Consider the following 23,346-nt stretch of genomic DNA (forward strand, 5'->3'; position numbering starts at 1 on the left):
TGCCTCTGTGAAAGGGTCATTGATGGAGGGATGGTATGATGAATAGACAGAGGGACGCAGAGGGGGAGAATGCCAGCTCCAGCCAAAGCGACGAGGAGGGGGTCGAGGCTTGGGGAGGGAGCCTTGGAAGGCAGGAGGGGCAAGCATGGCTCCATCCTGCAGGCTGTTATCTGAAGAAGGGAGAGTCTTTGAAAATAAATGCCATGTTCCGTCATGTATTCCCAGCCCGTCAAAGCAGCGTGATAGATAGCTATCTATCTATTTCACACGATGACTTCTGAATTGCTGTAGGAAATGGAGACGTGCAATGCATTCGGTTGAATTCTCTGTTTGTGAGATGGCGGGGAGAAGTTCATTGCTATTCATGAAGAAAGATTTCATGGTTGACATTATTAATCTGAAGTTTCACGTGTGTTATTTGACACGTTATCTATCGCCTTTCATATTAGACCACTGGAGACAGAAAAAGCATCAGAGGAACTTAATTCAAATAATAATCTGTATGAAGGTTGCTTTGTCCTTCTTGAAAATGGCTGCAGTATTAAAGTATATCAGAGTAAAATACTTGACAGTCCCTAATTTACAGCAAAACTGCAAATTGATCAGAAGTGTTGCAACGTTAACAGCTTCAATGCTCTTTGAATGTTTTGTTCGGAAAGAGGGCAGATTGTGAAACAATAATCAAAGCATGCATGTGGGATGTTTGGCAGCGTCGTCATGCACGCCGCTGTCTGATGTGTGGCTGTTGACTGGCTGACTGAGGGATATCCATCGCTGTTGCCAGGAAAGGAGCGGGTGTGATAGAGCAGGATGTGGCCGTCTGGCTTCTGAGCCAGCTGTGATCGAACATTTCTATAACACGTGCAAATGTAGTAGCAATACATCCATTGTGTACATTACATTTGACAGTTCAGTCTCACCTTGCCTGTGAATCTACCACCTCAAGCATCTCCTGTGAGCCGTGTTTGTGTGTGTTTATGTGCCTTCAACATGTGTGGAGGTCTCTGAGACATCTGTAAGCCATCTTGGGTTACCACCGGGAGTCTATTTACATCTTCACGAAGCTGGTTCAGTCGATACAATGGTGACAAATCATCTAATTACCACGCCAGCGAGCATCCAGCGGTTCTTTGGAAAACCTTTGGAGAATTCTTCAATTTCTCATCCCAAAAGAGTGATTGGTGGTACAGGTTTTTTTTTCTTCTTCGCTTAGCAACTCTTTGCCCACAAGGTCAACAATCTCCAGCTGACCCTTCTGTTTAAACACAAGCCCATAAACTGTTTTATGTAAGCATATTCGTCTCTCTGAGAACTGCTCTGCCTTGTCTTTGATTGCCAAGTGGAAAATTCAGTCCACAGAGAATTTGGCGGGAGGGACTCTGTCCCCGGGGCAAAGAGGAGGAGGGAAAGTTGGAATAGATGCATACTGTAGATGGAGAGCTGAAAAGGAACCGTGGGATGATGGAGGATTAAAATTAGTCAAATGCATCCTGTGACAAGTTGACTGGCCTATCTGTCTACTTAGACTAAAAGAGGAATTCCCTTTAGTCTGGGAAAGAACTGACTCCTCAGCTCAGAAAAGATCGACAGACGACCCACTAACATGGTATCAGCTCAGAAAAGATCGACACACGGCCCACTATCCATCCTACAGATGGTGTACATGAGTAGTACATACAGGGACAACCTCAACCTCCCCTCTGTGTGCCAAGACTCCCTGTCCACTCAACATGTCTTAAACTCCTTTTATTTAGACCAGTATCTGAACTGTATCCTCTCCTCTTTACAAGAAGAGGATGTACAAAACAGCGCAGACACACAGAAAAGGACTGGAAGGATGTAGATAAGCGAGGAAGAGCAACGGCACCTCACTGATGTTCATCTCTTTCACCGGGATAGTTATGACTCTGTGCTTCCTCCTTAGTTTGAGGGAAGAAAATAATTCTCATGGAAGTGAAACAGTCTTTAGATTGTTTCATCTTTCTCTGATAATGTTTAAGATGTAACAGTTTTTTACTGGAGCCATTTTCCTCGCAGCCATAATTTATTTAACAGCACATTAGGCACCCATTAAAAATAAACTTCCTGATAGATTTTGATGAAACCCGGTAGGAAGGTGTTAACCTAGCAAAGAAAACCCTTTAACTTAAACTAACATTGTTACCAATGTGAAAAGGGTTGGGCTGTTATGCTCAGTGACGTAATGGGTAACCTGAGCTGCCTTGTTGAAGGTGTGTCCTCTCTGGGTGCTGTCTAGTTGTTGTTTTTCTTTGTCAAGGCTATACCTTACAAACATCGCACAAGTGTAGGAGCTGTAGTATGAATACAGATACTTTACTGTACTTTACTCGTCTGCAACAAGATGGATGGATGGATGGATAACCTGCTGAGTCATTCCAGCATATGTGTCGGAATCCGGAAACGACCACAGACATGCGTTTGGGGGATCTGACCTCACTGGCAAATCTCTGCTTTACGTTTCGCTGCCTTGTGCTCAGGCCTCTGGTTTACCTTACCCTCCACCGCTCGAAATACATGCCATCAGTGCAAGTCATTCAGAATATCTGGATCCAAATGCATCCATTAACATGCCTGTCTTTCCTGGCTCACGGGTCACCACCTCATCACGGACAGCTCTGGTAATTGAAGAGATAGGCTGCCATGTTTTCAGTTCAAAGTGTGTGTGTGTGTGTGTGTGTGTGAGGGATGTTGATGATGTTAAAACCATAAGCATGACAGTTAATTTAGCCAAGTGTCAAATGCCAGCCCAGTGTGTGTGTGTTGACGCCATCAGGGACATAAGCTGTACCTACTGGCCAGAGGGTTTGACCTGTCTTCACTCAGGAGTCCTTTTAGACATCCATGTAATTGAATTTTGGTGGTATCATTGCTCAGGTCTGATGAGCCAACAATCCTTCAGCCATTGAGGTGTGTTGCCTTGCAGTACGTCTGGTGCCAGTTACTTTTGGGGCATTCATGTCTTTGTTTGATTTTCATGTGCCCCATCTGTCTGAAGTCACTTCCTCAGGCCTCGATGAGAGTCGTCTTGTTTGGCAGTTGTGGTTTACTGCGCAGGGCGATGGATCTGAAAGCAGATGTTAACAATCCACAATGTCTCGCTGAAGAATGTGAATGTTTTTCGAGTTTACAAGGTAAATGATGTTTCGGCTGAAGGCTGCTGCAAACTTTAAAAGACAAGGACTTGTTCTGCCTTTGGGACATGTTCCGTGCTGTCAGTAAGACGACTGACAGGTGCAGACGAGATCTTTAATAGTGTCCCACGTGAGTTGGTTCCATTGATGATCTCAAAATCGTATCCTGACCCATGTATCCCTTCTTTGTTTATTTATCCGCGTTTATTTGGGTTCCTTATAGAGGCTTCATCTTTTGCTTTGCAGGAGTGAAACGGTTTGAGAACACATGGTATATCGCTGGACCTTCTCTGCAAGGAATATGTGTGGATTCCCTGATCTTATGTTTGTGTTCTCTGTCTGCATAGCATGAGTATATCTGTGCGTGAGTGTGTAGCTCGGGTCATCAAAACTGTTGGCCCACGTCTCCATAACAGGGAATTGCATCCCACACAGTCGTTAAACTCCAACACACCGACCCATGTGACCTGGAGGATATTTGGACTCCCTCCTAGCTGTCTGGAACAAAAATGAAACGGCTACAAACACAAACCTCTTTCATTCCTTCTGGGGCAAGAATAAAGTTTGGGAATAAGAGACAAAGAGTGAAAGAGAAAGGTGAGAAAAATAAATTGGAGAGCCGCTAAAATGCTTTGTTAGCTGTCCTCTCATGGAGAAAAGCAGGCAAAGTGTGATCTGGGACCCATAAATCCAGAGGATGAAGGTGTTTGACCTGCAGCTGTTGTGCTTGCTTAGCCGTGGCTTGAAGTCGGTTCTTATTAGGCAGGGAGCTTTCTGGGTTTCTCCTGAAGTCCACCTCGTCATGATTAGGACGCATCAGACATATGGCATGCATTTCAAGCATAGTTCTAAAGCTTAACCAGGTGAATCTCAACAGTGAGATTGAATGAGTTGATTGGTATTGGTATTATCACAATACATGGGTTTTAAAATGCTGTAATTTTGAAACCTTTAACTTTAGATGCCTGGCGTGATCTGTGACTTAAAACAGAGATCCTCCCCACTGCTGCATGTCTTTGACCTTCCAGTAGAACCAGGAACAGCAAGTGAGTGAAAATGTGAGTGAAGTGGGAATTCTGTTATCGTGAGAAATAACAAATTGTTACTCCTCGCCCTCCAAGTAAGCTTTCAAATTCGTATTTTTGCACAGAAAGTGCTGCAAAAAAAGTAGTTATTCTTTATCCATGGTGGCCCCAAGGCCGTCAACATGATTGTGGAGCCCATTTTTAATCACACCTTTTAATTTTTGGTGCTATTTTTGCTGAGTCTACTTTTATGATACAGTCCATTTGCTGTTCATCTATTGGAAGTACGACAGGAAACAGGCATAATGTATGAAGATATTCTGTTGTTTGAACTCCACAGGAATGAGCCGTGAGAGCATGGCTAGAGTGCATTATCTATTATGTTTGCTTGAGATTATGTTTATGTTTGCCTGTCACACATGGCTGATTGGTCAGATTAGCATGGCGCCAGTAGAGCTTTCTCTTGTCTAAATTTGTCGAGTCCGTTGTATATGGGTGCTAATAAGCCTGTTACGTCACCAATGTCTGGGATCATATTTCTGTATTCATCACAATGCAGTGTTCACTTCAAGCTGAGCACGAGCTCGCCGATGGTGGCGATGGTGACAGCACAGAAGGTCATGGACAGCATTGGCTCTCGCTAGAGATTCGCTTCGGCTCCAATGAGTGCCCCCTGATTGGCTCACCCAAGGGCACTGAAGGAATGAGGAGCCCATTAAACCCAATGTTAGCCATTGAAGGAAACGGTCCATGGGCGTTACTTTCATGCATAACCAGGAAGCAGTTCCATCTTTGTACCTGCCCCACATTTGTGCCACACATACTCACAGACACACACTCGACACTACGGACAGTTTAGAATAATCAATTTACCTAAATTGCATGTTTTTGGAGGTGTGAAGAAAACGGACAAGCTGGAGAAACACCCACGCTGAAACGGGGAGAACATACAAACTCCGCACAGATAGGCTACGAACCAGGTACCTTCTTACTGTGAGGCTGCAGCACTAACCGCTACGCCACCGTGCCAGTCAAATACTTGAAATTCTATCTTTTTAAATCCTGAAAGTCAGCGCTATAAAACAGGAAGCTGAGATATTGTGTGGAGTTTGGGAGTCCAGCTGTCACATCTAACTTTCTGACGTACTGAACGAACACATTGAATTACCCAAAACTCAGTGTCACAGGCTGTTGCAAATGTTGTCCTCTCACACTAATAACATACCAAAGCCTCTACGTCGCCCCCTACTCATGCTCCGGCGAGCCAACAGCTCTGAAGGCCTGTTCTGTGGGGAGAGAGCTGTGCTTTTCATTAGCTCTGCTTCTGCTGGCTTTGATGGATCAAATGGCAGCGAAGAGCCAGAGGAGCCCGGGCCACTGCAGGAAGAGGACAGATGCCAGGCAGATGGAGATGGAAGGAAGAGGAATTGGGAAGCAGGAGGGTGGGGTGGCGATAGAGGAGGCGGTTATGGGGGGATATGACTTTCTGAGGGTCACCAGCTGGACCCACCTGAGGATGCAGCAGGGTTATATGAGAAGCTGTGCGACGAGTGCACAGAAACGTAATAAAGTAGGAATGAACATCCGGCTAGTTTCGTGAGTGGCTTCAGTATTTACAATGCTATTTATTGAGAATGTTTTGGGCACAGTAGCCACATTTGAATCGAGAGGAAGTTCGATCAAGCTAGCTGCAAGTGTTTGTATTTTTCGAGGGTCTTTGGTTACTAATGGTGACGAGGGATCAAACACCAGCCACTCTCATGTCCTCCCTCACTACGTCCATGTCTCTTCTCCTGGGTCGTTCTCTAGCCCTGTCCTTTGCATCGTCCCCCCAAACACCAGCCTCTCTCATGTCCTCCCTCACTATGTCCATGTCTCTTCTCCTGGGTCGTCCTCTAGCCCTGTTCCCTGGCAGCTCCATCCTCAACATCCTTCTACCGCTATCGTCCCTAGCAAAGTTCCTGTGCATTATAATAATTGTGATGCGACTTTTTCAAGATGGCTACCAGACTTCTGTGCAGGGGTTTGGTGTCTCTGTGAAAAATATGTAATTACTTTGAATCAACAACAAAGTAAGTGGATTTAGCAGTCAACTTTTGTTGATGAAACATTTCTGAAAAGTTATAGCATTAAAAGATGGCTGAAAACACACAAAACATGACATGTTGTTTATGAATCATATTTATGAAGAGAAAGGATCAAATATTTTTAAATATTTCCCCACACAATGTCACACTCACCATAACTCTGCAGAATCACTCGGGGGGAGGATTGAACAAGTTCGAAGATGGAGGACCGTACCCATTTCCCGAGTGTATGGTTGGATATTTTTAACATAAAATAAATATATTTCCCATATCGTCAATCAATATATAACTAATGCTGCTGATTGGTGAATTATTGATAAACACATTTGCAGATTTATCTAACAATGACGGAGTGTCTGAACATTGGGGTGCAAGTAGGTTGAAATGTTCTTTACTGTCTGAGCATAGAGCGGACCCCAACAACCGAACCTTTTTGGCTGAGAGAGCAATGAACACCACATATTTTTAAATGTAACTCCGTGAGAGCCATCAAATATGTTTAAAACTAAATACAAGTAAATGTGTGCATTTATGTAATAACACTTTCAAAGTACAATAAGTCTCTGAATTATTTTTAATAACATTGTTATGATGTTGCTAACAATTATGGATATTTCTTACCATTAATGCGACTTCTGGTGCTGCGTGGTTTGCTAATGGCAAAGTGAAAAGTACGATACTCCTCTTTTTTATAATTAAAGATTTGTCTGTGAGACAGATGCGGCCATCCAAAGAGCCACATCTGGCTCCCGAGCCCTAGGTTCCTGACCCCTGATTTAATGATTAAAGTGTTGACTCTGCTGCGGGACTGTCTTGGGTGTGATGCTTTTGTAAATTCTGGATTACTGCAGTTCATAATAAAGTATTGTCAGGTGCGACCTGCGTTTACATTCAGAAACGGCACGGATGCCTTCAAAACTTAACGCTTATTGCTTACTTGTTTAATTGTTTACTTTATATTCCAATTTATATTAGGAGCAAGCCTGCCTCCTTGTCGGTCGACACGAACGAACCTGGCGTCATGTTTCATGTTTGAAAAACGAGTTCGTGTGGATGCCATTTTTTTTCCGAAGTGGAGGGAGAAGAACATTCGGTTTAAAAAAACCAAATGAATATCCTTTTTAATAAAACCGAATCGAGTAGTTAAAAACGGTTTTAACTACGCGTGGAGCCTAAGTTCAACCTCACAGGTATGCATCCAAACAGAATGCCGATGAAATGCCAGGTGTCAAATCCTGGTATTCAGTTCACCACCAACTGAAGACGTACAAATACATTTGGTCTGCGTAAATCTAAATCAAGCGGCCATCGCTGCCTACCAAGCTGCTCTGCCACACTGTTCGACTAAATATCAGTGTTTAGGCCGAAAAGATGAGCAGTTCGAAGAAAGAAGATCATAGAAGGGAGGGTTTATAGGAAACTCACTTGATCTGTGAGACGTGCTAACAAACGACAGCGTTCCAGTTTAACCAGTGAAACCAACCTCCTGTAGCCAGAATGAGGGAATCAGGAGAAGGAAGAACCAGAAACTGTGCTTGAGTTCAGACTGGGCATAAAGAACCACAACACAGGATACAATTTGAGATCATCTCCCCACGGGGAAAGACCCAGACATGAATTCTTCGAGTGAGTCCCACAGGAACGTCGTCCCGTTAGCCATCGGATCGCTGAAGCTCAGCCTGAACCTGCTTCCTGAGACTTCTGCCAAACACAGCAAGTCTGGATTTAGCTCTTTATCTGTCCCCGGGCCTTCCTGTTGATGTCTTTAGTTACCGACACGCAGCAGTAGAAGAACTCCAGCTTGATGCTAAAGAAAGGACGGAAGAACCAAACATGAACACACACACACACACACACACACACATAAAGTGGGATGACACACCCCTCGGTTCGGGGCCTGTGTAACTTCCCTTTGGTGGGTAATGAGGTATACAGAAACCTTGCCCTTTTCCTGTATCCCAACAAACAGTCCAAAAAGGACTCCATAACAGGCGTGTGTGTGTGCGTGTGTGTGTGTGTGAGTGCGTGTGTGTGTGTGTGTGTGTGTGTGCCTGTAAGTTACATAAGCATGATTCTTAGCCCCCTTCGTTTGGACTGCTTCCCTTTGCCATAGTTTATTGACCTGTAGGTCCAAAAGCAGACATGGGAATTTGATGTGTCCCGCTATCTGTCTCTGTCCCGCTGCTTTCTGCTTAACTCTTTGTTTGCTTGCAACATTCGGGGAACATCAGCTCTTTGTATTTTCGTGACACTGTTTAGTTTTACAGACAGTGTTTGTGCCCGTCTCATCATCATGTGGTTCTGTGTGTGTGTGTGTGTGTGTGTGTGTGTGTGTGTGTGCGTGTGTGTGTGTACTTTTGTAGCGTCATTACGAGGCTATCCTCAGGACAAGAGACGCTATTGTTATGAAAAGCCCCAAAACGCTTCTTCACACAACTGCATTGCTTTTGTGGCAGAAAATACAATATTCAGCGCTTACTTATCGATCCACATTCAGATGTGATGGATGTTTTATTCTTAAACTATTCTGGAATGTAATTTGCATTCTTGCTAATTATCTCCATACTTTATGTTTCTCCTTTAATCCCTTAATCACTATGCAATGGAAGTTTTTTCCCCCCATCACATCTTCTAAAAACCAAAATGTAAAAGTGTGAACTTGTGGCGTTGCGTGTATTCTGCAGTCTAAGCTAAACTCTTCATTTAAATGTGAACCTTTCATCGAGTTCAGTTATGCACTATATTTATATTTAAGGTGGACTTTAGCTAGATTCTAGCTAATTCTAGCAGCGTAGATGATCTAGCTGGATGATCCAGCTGCTAGATCATCCAACCCGCAGCGTGTTTTGTGGAGGATTCTACCTTCCTGTCTGAGGACGCATTAGCTCTTAATCATCTCACAAATCTGTCGTCCTGTCCTCAAGCTAGACGGATGGATGGAATAGTCAATGCAGCTCTGCCCTCAGTCCCCTCAATCCCTGCATACCTGACAAAACACCTCCACAGATTTAGTGACACCCACAGCCACAACACTAGAGGGAGCTCAAACAATAACCTGATTACCCCCTCCTATAGGACTAACATGGGTAAATCATCTTTTTACAATACGGCCACCCAAGGGTGGAACTGTTTGACCCCTGCCCTCAAAACATGCACCTCTTTGACCTCCTTCAAAACAGCCCTAAAAATACACCTTTCAGGGGGACAGAAATGGAGATAGTCATCATGACTCAAACCCCCCCCCACCCCCTTTTTTCGTCCACCTACGTTGCACATATGAAGTCTCTTTGTAATTTATTGTCATTCATTGTCGTTCTGCATCAGTGGTGTAATTTATTTTAGATTTATTGTTAGTTTGCATCGGTGGTGTAAAATCATTTTATTTTTCTAATGTTACTTTGCATCAATTGAGTTATTGAATATTGGTTTTATTTTTATGTTTTATTTTTATTATTTTTATTTGTATTGTTAAATTTGTATTGTTAATTGTACGAAGGACTTTCAACGGAAACAAGACCGCAAGGGCTTTAGAAATGCTCCTCTTTGACAGGATGTTTGACTTTATTTGTACTGTAATACATGCTACTGTGTGACTGTACTTGTACTCTAACATTCTATCTAATAAATATATTCATCATCATCATGGATTTCATTTTCAAGTGTGTGTCGTTTGTGTTGCAGGTGAACGCTGCATGTGTCCCAGCACCCTCCAATGATCTGGTAAGTCGGTTTCATACACCCATGTCTTTTCACCAGTACGGACTGGGTTCCCCTCTTTGTCCCGCCTCGGTCATGAGCCATGTCTTCCCAAAAACCACCACATGGTTTCCTCCTCAATTATTTTGGGAGTCAGAGCTCTCAACCAAGTTTGAGCTCAGTTCATTCCTGGAGCGCTGCAGGATTCCAAAGGTTGACGATGCTACAGGAAGTAGAAATGTTTATCCATTAGAGATTCTGTTTGTTTAATTAACTCTCCCTTCCTTCCTCTGAATCCCCTCCTCTCTGTCCCCCCCGTCTTACTTTCTCCCCTCCTCTCAACCTCCTCCCTTTTGCCTACATCCTCTTCACATCATTCTCTCCTCTGTTCTATCGTTGCTCTTTCCTTCTTTCCTCTCTTTCAGCAGCGTAGAGGGACGACTCCTTCTCGTCACACCCAGCACCTGGTAAGCACACTCTACCCCCCATCCGCCCTCCTCATCCTCACTCCATGCTTCTATCTGCACCTTTCCTACTTGGAATGTTAACTTGGAAATTTGCAAACCTGTAAAAAAATAAACTTCTTGTGGCTTCCTTGTTTTTGATTTCCCATGTACTAAACACAGCACAGAGTAGTCCACAGAAATAAAAGCAAAATAAAAACGCTGAGGCTCCTCATAGGGCTTGGATGTTCCTGACAGTCTTAGGAGCTGAATGCTTTCAGAACTTTCCCTGGCAATCAGCTCATCGAATTTCTTATTTCTCGTGTCAAAGTGGAAAATCTGTACTTCTGGTGTCACTGGAGGGAAGGTCACGGTTCCTTTCTTCTACGTCGGGTATGAAGGACAGACTGGAAACCCTGGTGGCGCTGGAGCATAGGCTGGCTTAGACCCGGACAGGGAGAAGGATGGGATCCGGCCAGATATCCACGTTAAATCGTGTCTCTGACCTTTCCCATAGTAAATGAGTATGCCCCTCATCTGCCTGTAGTGCAGGAAACCCTCCCAGTGCTTTGTTACCGGAAATAAACCTTTTGGTTTTACAAATACAAAGGAATGAATGGCAGAGCGTTGGTCGATGATTATCACGTATCTTCAACAAGTCGCCTCTTTTTTCCACAGGGGTCCACCAAGTCTCTGAGCTGCACCAACCAGAGGAACACGCTGCCAAGGTAAACGGCAGCCATTGGTTGACATCGTGGCACCTGAAGCACCTGTTACTCTGTTCCACAGAGAAAACGCAGCTCCAGACGTTGCCTTTTCTTTTTTCCCCATCTCATGTCCCTTTCACTAATCTGCCTTTCCTTCCTTCCACCCAGAAATTTAGCTTTTCAACTCACCTACACACGGCAGAGTCACACACAGTATCCAGTTTCTCTTCTGCTTTCTCTTTTCCGTCCATCTGCCCGCGAGTCTCGCCAGCGGCCACATTCTCACACATGTATGTCCACCTTCCGTCCCTGCAGGAGCTTCAGTGTGGACCGCGTGATGGACCGCGTGATGGAGCACCACTATGACTTTGACCTGACTTACATCACAGAGAGGATCATCTCCGTCTTCTTCCCCCCTAAGCTGGACGAGCAGAGATACCGGATCAACCTGAAGGAGGTGGCTGCTATGCTCAAGTCCAAACATCAGGACAAATTTCTGGTGAGGAAAACCGGGATGCGGTGCGCTCCTCCTGTCTTGGTGCCCGTTGCAGCTGTGATGGATGGCCTTAAGTCGGGCAACAGAGACAAAGGAACTGAAAAGATAACTGGCTACAAAGATGCAATTCCTTTTTCTTGCAGCTCTTGAACCTCTCTGAGAGGCGCCACGATATCAGTCGACTAAACCCAAAGGTAGGACTTCTCCACTTGCTGTTGATGGATCCTCATTTAGTTCACAGCCTTCTGTTAGATGGTGTTAAACCACACAAAGATCTTCTGTACCTCAACGACAGGTTCATGACTTTGGCTGGCCAGACCTCCACGCCCCACCACTGGATAAGATCTGTGCCATATGCAAGGCCATGGAGACATGGTTGACCTCTGACCCCCAGCACGTGGTGGTCCTGCACTGCAAGGTCAGAGTCCATGGGGCCAATGAGGGACTTTTGGATGGATGTCCCACTGTTTAAACACTTTAATCTGCAACATGACTTATCGCTAAGTAGCTACTGGGTAAATAAAGCAACATAAGAACAATGGTGCAATAGTACATTCTGGAATGTAGTGGCATAGTATCAAACAGAATACATTTAAATAGAACATGATATCACTAAATGAACTTACTTGGACAGTTATCATCTCTCCAGTCAGTATTTCTGATATAAATAGATCTGTTGTTTTCATATACAACTTGACTGAAAACAAAGTTGCTGTGTAAAAGCTTTTTACACCCTTAATCTAAACATCCAATGAGCTCAAACTGTCGGTTTGGCGTTTGGCTTCCACGCCATCACGCATCATTATGCGACTCCATTCTGTCATCCTAAACAGCTGGCGCTGAGGCTGACCCGGTCCCACGGCCTGTTTATTTGTTCTGGTGAAAATACATGTATCATTTTAAAGCCAGGCTACTTCTGTGGTCTTTCAGCTTTTGTTTTCTAGAATTCTTTCTTAGCTGCAGATCAAAGCAGTCCTGAGAATAGTCAAGTTTTCCTACAGTGAAAACGCTTCTGCTTAGAGACTCACTGCTAAAGAAGCCTTAATTCCTGCTCCGTGTGGGGGTGCAGCCTCCTGAGTGGCATTTAAAGGGGTCATATTCGGAATTTGTGTCCGGAATGCGTATGGAATGTGTAAGGAAGTTTGGATCACCCAGTGTGGAAAACACCACAGGAAGCTTTTTAGTTTGAATTCTTCCTGTGTCCATGCTTTGTCTCCATCTCTCTCCATGACTACTCACTATCAATGTCGCTGAAAATTCAACGCAGTAAAAACAGCTAGCATTCTGGCAAAATCAGCTGATGTAGTGAAACCACATTCCTGAGGGTGAAATCAGCACATGGTGACCTTTGTATCTTTTCGCCTCGTTGTCCAACAGGGCAACAAGGGCAAAACAGGTGTCCTTATTGCAGCCTACATGCACTACAGCAAGATCTCCGCAGGGTGAGTTTGTGCTGCAGACACCCCAAAACACAATTTGACATCTTCCTGTTCATGGAAACATCCACACATGGAGAACCTTGAAGATCACTCAATTGATGTTCAGCTATTGTTAACTCAAAAGTAGTTTTAAGTCGAAAGAGGTTTATTTATTTTTTCTCTGTTAATATTTTACGTATATTTCTAGTATATATATTGTTTCTTACAAATAACTGTCATTGACCTACAATCGAAATGTTCAGTACAATTCTTGAAGTATACCAGTAGAGGGCAGCACTGAGTGGAAAGTCCAGGTGGGTGGTGCAGTCCAGGTCAATTGGAGGAGGCTGTGATTGACTTTGGTTTGGAACAGTTGAGAAATCCAGAGAAGTCCAGGATGACATGTGGGAGGGGTCAGAGATTCTGTTGGTATAACCTTTTATTTATGTAGATGATGTAATTCAAGAGTATCTATTCTCTATTACTCTACTCTATATCAATTTAGTCTTTCCAGTATGTGCAATATCAAATTTGTTTGGTTAAAAAGTGTTGTGTAGCAGCTTTGTGCTGACTTAAATTGAGTAATTTAATTTGATTGATTAATTTTAAATGATGAGATTAATGGTGCACAAACTTGTGTTTATTATATAATTAGTTATAAATGTATTGTTTATTTAATACTTCTTTATGGCATTTACTAATTAATGAAACATTATTTTCCAGCATGAAGCTCAGTATTAGAACAAGTTTTTCTTTTTGTGTTTAAAGGTTATCGACCTAAGCAGTACTACTACGCTTCATCACTACTACATCTTCTGCTATTCTTCTGCCAAAGCTGGCTCACATTATGAATATTAAACCTGTAAAAAAAGAAAATCAAGAAGAGCTGAGTTGCCCAGAGTTGATGCTGGATTTAAATATGTGTCTGTGCAGGTTCTCAGTCGTCCAGGTCATGATAAATCATGAAGAGCAGAACTGAAGAATCAACTGGAACTTGTTCAAGTTAGATCGAAGACGTTTCTCCTCTCATCCAAGAGGCTTCTTAGATACTTGTATTCCTGTTGGAGCAGAAAACAAAGCAACAAAGAAAGGACCGAAACCACCAAGGCAATCAGACTCCCCAGCAGAATTAGCATTTCCTCTATGAATGCTAATGCTCCCCGGCAGTCATGAAACCTGACTAACGAATCCCTGGAGTCATTAGCGTCCTTAAGATGAAGGGTTGTTAGAGGCTAAATAAGCTAAATCCTGAGGAGTCTACTCAGGTTTTAATGACTCCTGGGGCATCTTACTGTCTTGGTGGTTTCTGTCCTTTCTTTGTTTTCTGCTCCAACAGGAGTTTAAGTATCTGGACTCTCTAGCAGTCATTTAGAACCAAAGAAGCCTCTTGGATGAAGGTGAAACGTCTTCAATCAGACTTGAACAAGTCCAGTTGATTCTTGGTTTTTGTTCTTTGTGATTTACCTCGACTTGGATGACTGAGAACGTACACAGACATTAGCACAATAGTTTCCATCCAGACTCGAAAGGTTTGATAAATTAAGCCCAGTGGACTTTTGACAGGAATGGTGGAAGTGGTTTTATCCTGTGGCCACTGCCAGCTGTATCCTCTCCATGTACTTTTTGGCATAATATAGTCTGGTGCAAGTCCCATGATGACAGTTGGCTTAAAGCATGTGCATTTGTGTGTTTATATGTAACTGTGTGTAGGGCGGACCAGGCTCTCAGTACTCTTGCCATGAGGAAGTTCTGTGAAGATAAGGTGTCCTCTTCCCTCCAGCCATCCCAAAACAGGTAGTTACAATGGCATGAAATGAAGCAATCTGTTAAGAGGAACAAACTCTTCATCCATTGATTAGTTGCTGACCTCAGGTGTTGTCCGTTCCACGACACCAAGCAGGAAAACGTGTAAATAAGTGACTATGGGGTGAATCCTTTGTAGATGCTTTAGTTACAGGATCCTGGTTTTTGTCGCTTATGAGTAACTTATGAATAAAATCCGTCCTGTAGAAAGAGGGAAAGGGCTTTACCTGTAAAACATGCTAAATACATGTTACCTGTCATCTCAAGCCTAGGCTGGTCCAAACATAAAGAAATAACCTGTTCAACGGGGGGACAGAGTCATTTTGCTGCAGCCTGCAGTGTGTTTAGCACAGTTCATGTCTTCTGCTGTAGTTTGTATGAGTGGTCTCATCTCAACGATCTAAACAATTTTATTTCCCAAAATGCTCCTTGAATAGCTGTTAATAAATGTATTTATTATTTCAAACTCATTTATACATTGACAGGATTAATCTCATGTTGATGCAAATGGAAAAAATATTAGTTTCTTGAATCAGGACAAACGGAATGAAATGTTTTCTCAGTTGAGTCAAAGACGTTTCTAGGAAAAGACTCTGAGATACATTTTCCCTTCAGTTTTACGTGCTTCATTTCCTTCTTTGGAGAAACCACTGTTAGTGGCTTCCAGGTTTTTTGTGCTGGGCTTTGAATATGAAACTTTATTTCCTATTTAGAAATCCTCGCACGCGTCATGGAAAGCCAGGAGTAGCAACAAACTGCCCCCTGAGGTCCCATTATAAATGACAGGAGGACATTTTTATTAAAAAGTAGAAAGTTCCAGTTCTGAAGTTTACAGTACGACACAGGTGCAGCTGATTCTGAGAGAATGGGTATATTTTCACAACAGACACACGGAGAGCTTAGGCTTTTTGTTATGTCTGCGGCTAAATGGCTTGCTACTGCCCCCTAAAGTCCAGGCATAGCTGCAGGTTTCACAAAAAAACTAACAGAGCAGATTCTTTTTATTCCAACATATCAACCTCATCTGGTGACTTCATCATTAAAATTAAACAATTCAGTTGGGCTTTGCAGCTATTACGGATACAGCAACCAAAGTGGTACAAAATAAATGAGGCCAGATTCAGAATAACTTTATTGCCATTGTCAATGAAGACTAGGATTTTGTTTTCGGTGCAATCGTGCAACTTGTAACAGTAATGACAATAATAAATGCTAGCTACAGCGCTATGTTGTAGTAGAGGATGCCCTAAAATAGATTAAGTAAAAACAGATGAATACAGAACAGAGCACAAAAACAGCAGCATCAGGAGTGGATACACAGATGTGTATCAGCAGCAGTAAACTAATATAATCACGCAGTGCAAACAGAACAGTTCAAGTTACCGGTAGTAAAATGTTCATTAGTCCGAGACAGAATTATTCAGTGTTCATGAGTCTTACAGCCGAGGGGAAGAAGCTGTTCTTGTGGCGGGAGGTTCTGGTCCGGATGGACCGTAGCCTCATGCCCGGGGGAAGAGAGACACCTGGACACCTGGTCCATGTCCAGGTGTCCAGGGTGAGAAGGGTCGGCTGTGATCCGACCTGCATGCCTCCAACTCCGAGTCCTGGAGACATACAGGTCCTGGATGGATGGCAGCTTGCAGCCGATCACCTTCTCCGCAGCACGTACAATGCGCTGCAGTCTGCGTCTGTCCCTGGTGGTGGCGCCAGCGTACCACAAGTGATGGAGGAGGTGAGGACGGAGTCAACAAGAGAGATGACAGCTCAGCACCAACATCTGGGTCGGCAGATTGAGTTTTCTCAGCTGCCGCAGGAAGAACACCATCAGCTCCCTCATCAAGAAGGCTCAGCAGAGGAAAGAGTCCACGATGGAGATGGGGGTAGGGGAGTCTGTGAGGGCGAGGGGGGGCGGTGGGGCTGTGACTTTCCTGAAGTCCACGATCATCTCCACTGTTTTCTGGCTGTTCAGCTCCAGGTTGTTGCTGCTACACCAGGACACCAGCCGGTCCACCTCCCTCCTGCAGGCAGACTCATCCCCGTCCGAGATGAGCCCGATGAGGGTGGTGTCCGCAAACTTAATCAGTTTAACGGACTGACGGCTGGAGGTGCAGCAGTTGGTGTACAGGGAGAAGAGCTAGGGGGAAAGTACACAGCCCTGGGGGATCCGGTGTTGAGAGTCTGAGAGTCGGAGACCGTAGACCCCAGCCGCACATGCTGCCTCCGGTCCGTCAGGAAGTCAGTGATCCACCTGCAGGGGGAGTCGGGCACGTCGAGCTGGAGCAGTCCCGGGGGGATGGTGTTGAACGCAGAGCTGAAGTCCACAAACAGGATCCTGGCGTAGGTTCCTGGGGAGTCCAGATGCTGCAGGATGAAGTGGAGGGTCAGATTGACTGCGTTGTCTAGAGACCTGTTGATTCCATAGGGGACCTGCAGCGGGTCCAGGAGGGGGGCGGTGAGGGTCTTCAGGTGGTGGAGAACCAGGCGCTGAAAAGACTTCATCACTCCAGATGTCAGCGCCACCGGTCTGTAGTCATTAAGTCCTGCGATCCTTGGCTTCTTGGGGACAGGGACAATGGTGGAGGACTTGAAGCAGGATGGAACATGACAGGACTCCAGGGAGGTGTTAAAATGTCCAACTTTAGTGTCATTACACATTTACAAGGTAACAAAATGCAGTTTTGCGTTTAACCAGAATTGCAATTATTCGACAGAATTTTACTGCTGCTAATACACATCTGTGTATCCACTCCTGATGCTGCTGTTTTGTGATGTGTTCTGTACTTGTATGTTTTTTGTATCTTAGTCATTACTGTTAGGTACAACTTCACCGAGAAACATTCCTAGTCTGTGAACCCTCACTGACAAAAAACTACTTCTGATTCTGAATTAAAAGGGTTAAAATGATTTACGGTTATTATGTACACAGATTGTTGCTATGAACATCCTATACAGCTAGACATAATATATGGGTTTCTATGGATGGACATAGAAGAATGTGCATAATCATGAATTAAATGTAGTAAATGTAGTAACAACTTGGGTATTTAGACCAATTCTAACCATTTCCTGATTACCTTTTTACATTAACAGTAGGAGAAAATGTTGTTTTGTTTGTCTCACTTCTCTCTCTCTCTCTCTCACACTCACACACACAGGTATATCTATTACTTTGGGGGTCTTCTATCAGGGGCGATCAAGATGAACAGCAGCCCTCTCTTCCTCCACCAAGTTCTCATCCCGTCGCTCCCCAACTTCCAGGGAGAAGGTGGTAAGACGGTGTAATTGTTTTGAGATAAAGGATTACTTCATCTTTCCTTTAAAGTGAGATATAGTCCAAAAAAGAATTACATTTTACCTGAACGTTTGACTACCATATTAAGCTACATTCTAGTCACAACCTGATCTGATTCTTTTTCTTTCGGCTTGTCCCCTGAGGGGTCACCACAGCAAATCAACTATCTCCACTTCACCCTGTCCTTTGCATCGGCCTCCCCAACACCAGCTACTCTCATGTCCTCCCTCACTTCAATGCCCCACTTCTACTGAGCTAACCTCTTTTCCTGTAGACACTTCTGCACTTCCTGGTTCCACCACCAGGTCTCCTTATCTCCTTTCTTTAAAGAAGACACACCCAGTCCTCTCCTACCTGTCTCCCTGATCACCTTAGCTGTTGTATTCCAGTCTTCTGGAAGCCTCTCTTGTCCACCCAAAGCCTGTTTCACCTCTTTGTTCTTCAGCCTCCACCGCTTTGTCCTCTGCTCTGCCTTCATCCTCTTCATCTTCCTCACCACCAGCCTATGCTGGCTGGCTACACTCTCTCCTCCCACGACCTGACAGTCACCAACCTCCTTCAAACTGCTCCGTTTACACAAGATGTCGTCCACCTGTGTGCTCCTCCCTCCGCTCTTGTAGGTCGCCCCATGTTCTAGTCTCTTCAGGAAATAAGTGTCCCTCCTTTTGGTAAAGTCCACCACCATCTGTCCTTCTTGGTTCCTGTCCTGAATACCAAACTTACCATCACTTCTTCATCTCCTATATTTCCTTCACCAACTTGCCCATTGAGGTCTGCTCCAATCACGACTCTCTCACTGCTAGGATGCTCTGAACCACTTCATCTAAAGTCGTTTTCATACCTGAACAAGCGGACTCGGTTCGATTTGGGGAGCTGAAAGTCATTGTTGCATTTATCACTTGTTTTGGTCCTGCTTTCACACTGTGTTTTCTAAAGCGCACCGAACCTCCTGAGCAGCGCCACATGCTTGAAAGGGGGCGCTCGTTTATTGGACAAAGTAGGAGGGGAACTCCCTCCCTCTCCCATGTTTTATTTTGGTTTGGAGTGTGCGCTGTACTTCCTCTACCCTAGATGCACTCTGTATAGCGTTACTACGTACATACGAACCCAACCATTGTTCACTTGCGGGCGAACCGAGACCCACGTTTTCAGGCTGACCAGAGTTCGCTTGTTCGATCCGCACCAGAGTTCGGATGAGCTTTCACACCTGCCCAAACAAAGCTGACTATCCGAGGAAAAGAACTCTGGTCCATCCAAACAGCTCTGGTGTGAAAGCGACTTAAGTCACTCCAGAACTTCTCCTTCTTCTCTAACTCACCTCCTACCTGTGGAGTGTAAGAACTTCTCCTTCTCCTCTAACTCACCTCCTACCTGTGGAGCGTAAGAACTTCTCCTTCTCCTCTAACTCACCTCCTACCTGTGGAGCGTAAGAACTTCTCCTTCTCCTCTAACTCACCTCCTACCTGTGGAGTGTAAGAACTTCTCCTTCTCCTCTAACTCACCTCCTACCTGTGGAGCGTAAGAACTTCTCCTTCTCCTCTAACTCACCTGTTCAACATGACTCCCTCAATCTCCAGCTCATCAGTCTATCCGACACTCGGTTCTCCTCTAGAACACTCTACACCAACTCTTCCTTCAAGATAACCCCTCCTCCATCCCTCTTTCCTCTCCTCCATTATAAAACAACTTGAATCCTGCTCCTCAGCCTGATCCCAGCCTTGCTTCCTTTACACCTGGACTCCTGGACACACAACACATCAACCTTCCTCCTCATCATCATGTCCACCAGCATAAAGGCGAAAAATGGGAACAGGAAATGAATCAAGATGTCTCCTCTCTACTTTGTGATCTGACTGACAGATTAAATGTAGATGTGGTGTTAGTGATGGCAGGATGTTCCCAGCCACTCATTGATGGCCACCCAGTGGCAGTCAGCGCATTCCTCTGTCTTCATGTTGATAATGCTCGCTATGTTTAAATGTCTCTGTCCCCCCCCCAGGTTACTACCCCTTCTTAAAGATCTACCAGTCCATGCAGCTGGTGTACACTTCAGGCATATAGTGAGTATCTTATGCTGATATATCATTTATCATCATTTTTGGTTGATGAATTGAAGTTACCGTTACACTTGAGGTGTGGATATACGTGGATATATCGAACCGTTTCGGTTCGGTCCACTTCGGTTATATTTTCTGATTTTCTTTCCTCATTAAATTTCTTACTAGCACAATCTAAGCGCCCCGTGGGGAACTAAAGTCCTGGGCGAGTTTCCGCACGGACGCCTCTGAGTGTTGGACACTATTGACTGATGAGGGCACTAGTAGCTTGCAGGCATGACTAATGGCATCCTGGCAAATGCAAGCGAGAAGCCTGAGCTGGAAGCCCCGCCCATCTCTCCACTGCATCTCTGTGCGTTCTGCAGAAAATGTGGAGAAATTAATCTTTTTCTAGCCAAAAACCTTAAGCTTGAATAGTTAATAGTTAATTTGTCATATTCAAGCTGCTAAGTTTACAGTTTTAACTTGTTTATTTCTAATTTTATTAAGATTTTTAAATTGTTACAATAGTTTTAAAAACTCAGAGTCTAATTTATTTGAAATATCACCCAAATGGGTCACTTTTATTTGTTTATACAAATTGTATTGTTGTCATTTTTTCTGCCTTTTTTGTACCGAAAACGAACAGAACCGAAATTACATTTCCGTGTACCGTTCACCACTGGTCGACACTGTCCATTAAAGACATGTGACGTGCACTTAATGTTTGTCCATTGTTGTTGACATGCTTTATCTGCTTGTGCATTGTGACGTCGACAGTGACCTTCAAGGCACTGGCGGCAGGCGTCTGTGTGTGTCCATCGAACCAGCCCTGCTGCTAAAGGGTGACATCATGGTGAGTTCACGCGGGAAGGACACAAGCAGAGGTCGCCTGATAGGACGAGGCTGCAATTATGACTTTGTCTGTGTCGGTTCTCAGTCATCCGGGACATCCAAGACGTTTCACCTCTAATCTTGGATGAGAGGTGAAACGTCTTCAATCAAACTAGAACAAGTTCACTTTTTTGCTCTTCATGTATTATGACTTTGTAAATTTTAACTTTCAACAGAGATAAAAAAAAAAAACTACTTTCCAAATTATAAGTACATCGTTTTCTTAAAGTTATCATGTCTCATATATGTAGTGTAAAATCAAAACATTTAATCAATTCTGATTTGTCATTTTTTAAAGTGTAGGTTTCATTCATTTTGGTACACGTCTTAAAATGTCCTGCTCTGACATCAAGTGAGTGTCTCTTCCCCCTCTGTCTCTCCCCCCCTCTTTTTCTTCCCCCTCTGTCTCTTTCCCTCTGTCTCTTTCCTTCTGTCTCTTTCCCTCTGTCTCTCCCCCCTCTGTCTCTTCCCCTCTGTCTCTTCCCCCTCTGTCTCTTCCCCCTCTGTCTCTTTCCTTCTGTCTCTTCCTCCCTCTGTCTCTCCCCCCCCCCTCTGTCTCTCCCCCCCTCTTTCTCTTCCCCCTCTGTCTCTTCCCCCCTCTGTCTCTTCCCCCTCTGTCTATTTCCCTCTGTCTCTCCCCCCCTCTTTCTCTTCCCCCTCTGTCTCTTCCCCCCTCTGTCTCTTCCCCTCTGTCTCTCCCCCCTCTGTCTCTCCCCCCCTCTTTCTCTTCCCCCTCTGTCTCTTCCCCCTCTGTCTCTCCCCCCTCTTTCTCTTCCCCCTCTGTCTCTTCCCCCTCTGTCTATTTCCCTCTGTCTCTCTCCCCCCTCTGTCTCTTCCCCCCTCTGTCTCTTCCCCCCTCTGTCTCTTCCCCTTCTGTCTCTTCCCCTCCTGTCTCTCCCCCCTCTGTCTCTTCCCCCCTCTGTCTCTTCCCCCTCTTTCTCTCCCCCCTCTGTCTCTTTCCCTCTGTCTCTTCCCCTCCTGTCTCTCCCCCCTCTGTCTCTTCCCCCCTCTGTCTCTTCCCCCTCTTTCTCTCCCCCCTCTGTCTCTTCCCCCTCTGTCTCTTCCTCATCTGTCTCTTCCCCCTCTGCAGGTTAAGTGCTACCACCGGCACGCCCAGAGTGCCGACAGAGACACTGTGTTCAGGTTGCAGTACCACACCTGCACCATTCACGGAGCCCAGCTCTGGTTCGGCAAAAGAGAGTTGGATGAAGCTTGTACAGGTACGTGTGTAAAGGTGGTGGAGGAGGAAACACTGTACCTGGTCCCAAGTGCAGTGTTTAATACCTTTTTCCTCCCATGGGATGTCCTGGAGGTCAGCAGGTATCCTGTGTAGGATGGGATATACTCTGTTACTTCCCTTACAGTAGCTACCAGACAGTTCTCCCTGACTTCTGCCACAAACAAAATAAGGATGGCAATAGCGGATTGTTTTCTATCAGTCTGTCTGTCGTGTTTCAATTCTGGATCTTAACTCAAATTCTGGTCAATTTAAAAACGTTATTTTTGTGGGTTTTTTATTTTTATTTTATTTTTTATTTCTTCTCAGATATGCAATTGACAGGGTCAAACTAAATTACCGGTAACTTATTTCTAACTGTCGTCATCATTCTGTGATGAGGGATCCTGACTACCGGTAATATTTAGGCCCGAGCGCCTATTCTAGGCGTAAGGGGCTATTGCTTTTGCAACGCAGAAGACGACAAGTTGACGAGCGCAGCTCGTCAACCCTCGACAAAGTTGACGAGCGCAGCTCGTCAACCCTCGGCATCCAACACACTCACGCACACACACACCGACACTCAACAGCACACACACACACACACCGACACTCAACAACACACACGCACACACACAGACATCGACAAACACAGTTGACGAGCGCAGCGAGTCAACTGTGTTTGTAACTGTCTTCCGATGGTTGACGAGCGCAGCGAGTCAACCATCGGGCGACCAACACACCCACGCCCACACCCACGACACTCAACAGCACACACACACACACCCCGACACTAACCAACACAGACACACAGACACACACACACACACACAAACACGAGTTGACGAGCGAAGCTCGTCAACTCGTGTTTGTGTGCCCCCACAGACGCGTAGCCCTCGTCGAGACCATTCCGAAAATGTATTTTGTGTAGAAATCGCACACTCAGAAAAAAAAGTTATATTGTTTTTGCAAAAATTCTTTATTCTTTATTTTTCTTTTTCTTCTTTGTTCTGCTGTTTAAACGGCAATTTGACCCCCTGAACATGCTCGAAAACTCACCAAACTTTGAACCAAGCTCAGA

At 44.7% G+C, this 23,346-nt stretch overlaps 1 protein-coding gene across 1 annotated transcript in view; it reads left to right on the top strand.

Annotated features, from left to right (window-relative positions):
- Positions 1–23,346, top strand: part of tns2a (tensin 2a) — a 57,569-nt gene that overhangs the window by 22,935 nt on the left and 11,288 nt on the right. The window contains exons 4-15 of the mRNA XM_068753940.1: positions 9,946–9,984; positions 10,386–10,427; positions 11,082–11,131; positions 11,426–11,609; positions 11,750–11,800; positions 11,902–12,024; positions 12,984–13,048; positions 14,735–14,818; positions 17,983–18,095; positions 20,119–20,179; positions 20,936–21,011; positions 22,140–22,269. Coding sequence (XP_068610041.1) covers positions 9,946–9,984; positions 10,386–10,427; positions 11,082–11,131; positions 11,426–11,609; positions 11,750–11,800; positions 11,902–12,024; positions 12,984–13,048; positions 14,735–14,818; positions 17,983–18,095; positions 20,119–20,179; positions 20,936–21,011; positions 22,140–22,269 — 1,018 coding nt within the window. The remainder of the gene's footprint in view (positions 1–9,945; positions 9,985–10,385; positions 10,428–11,081; positions 11,132–11,425; positions 11,610–11,749; positions 11,801–11,901; positions 12,025–12,983; positions 13,049–14,734; positions 14,819–17,982; positions 18,096–20,118; positions 20,180–20,935; positions 21,012–22,139; positions 22,270–23,346) is intronic.

This window comes from Brachionichthys hirsutus, chromosome 2, assembly GCF_040956055.1.
Source record: "Brachionichthys hirsutus isolate HB-005 chromosome 2, CSIRO-AGI_Bhir_v1, whole genome shotgun sequence".
In the NCBI taxonomy this organism is placed as follows: Eukaryota; Metazoa; Chordata; class Actinopteri; order Lophiiformes; family Brachionichthyidae; genus Brachionichthys; species Brachionichthys hirsutus.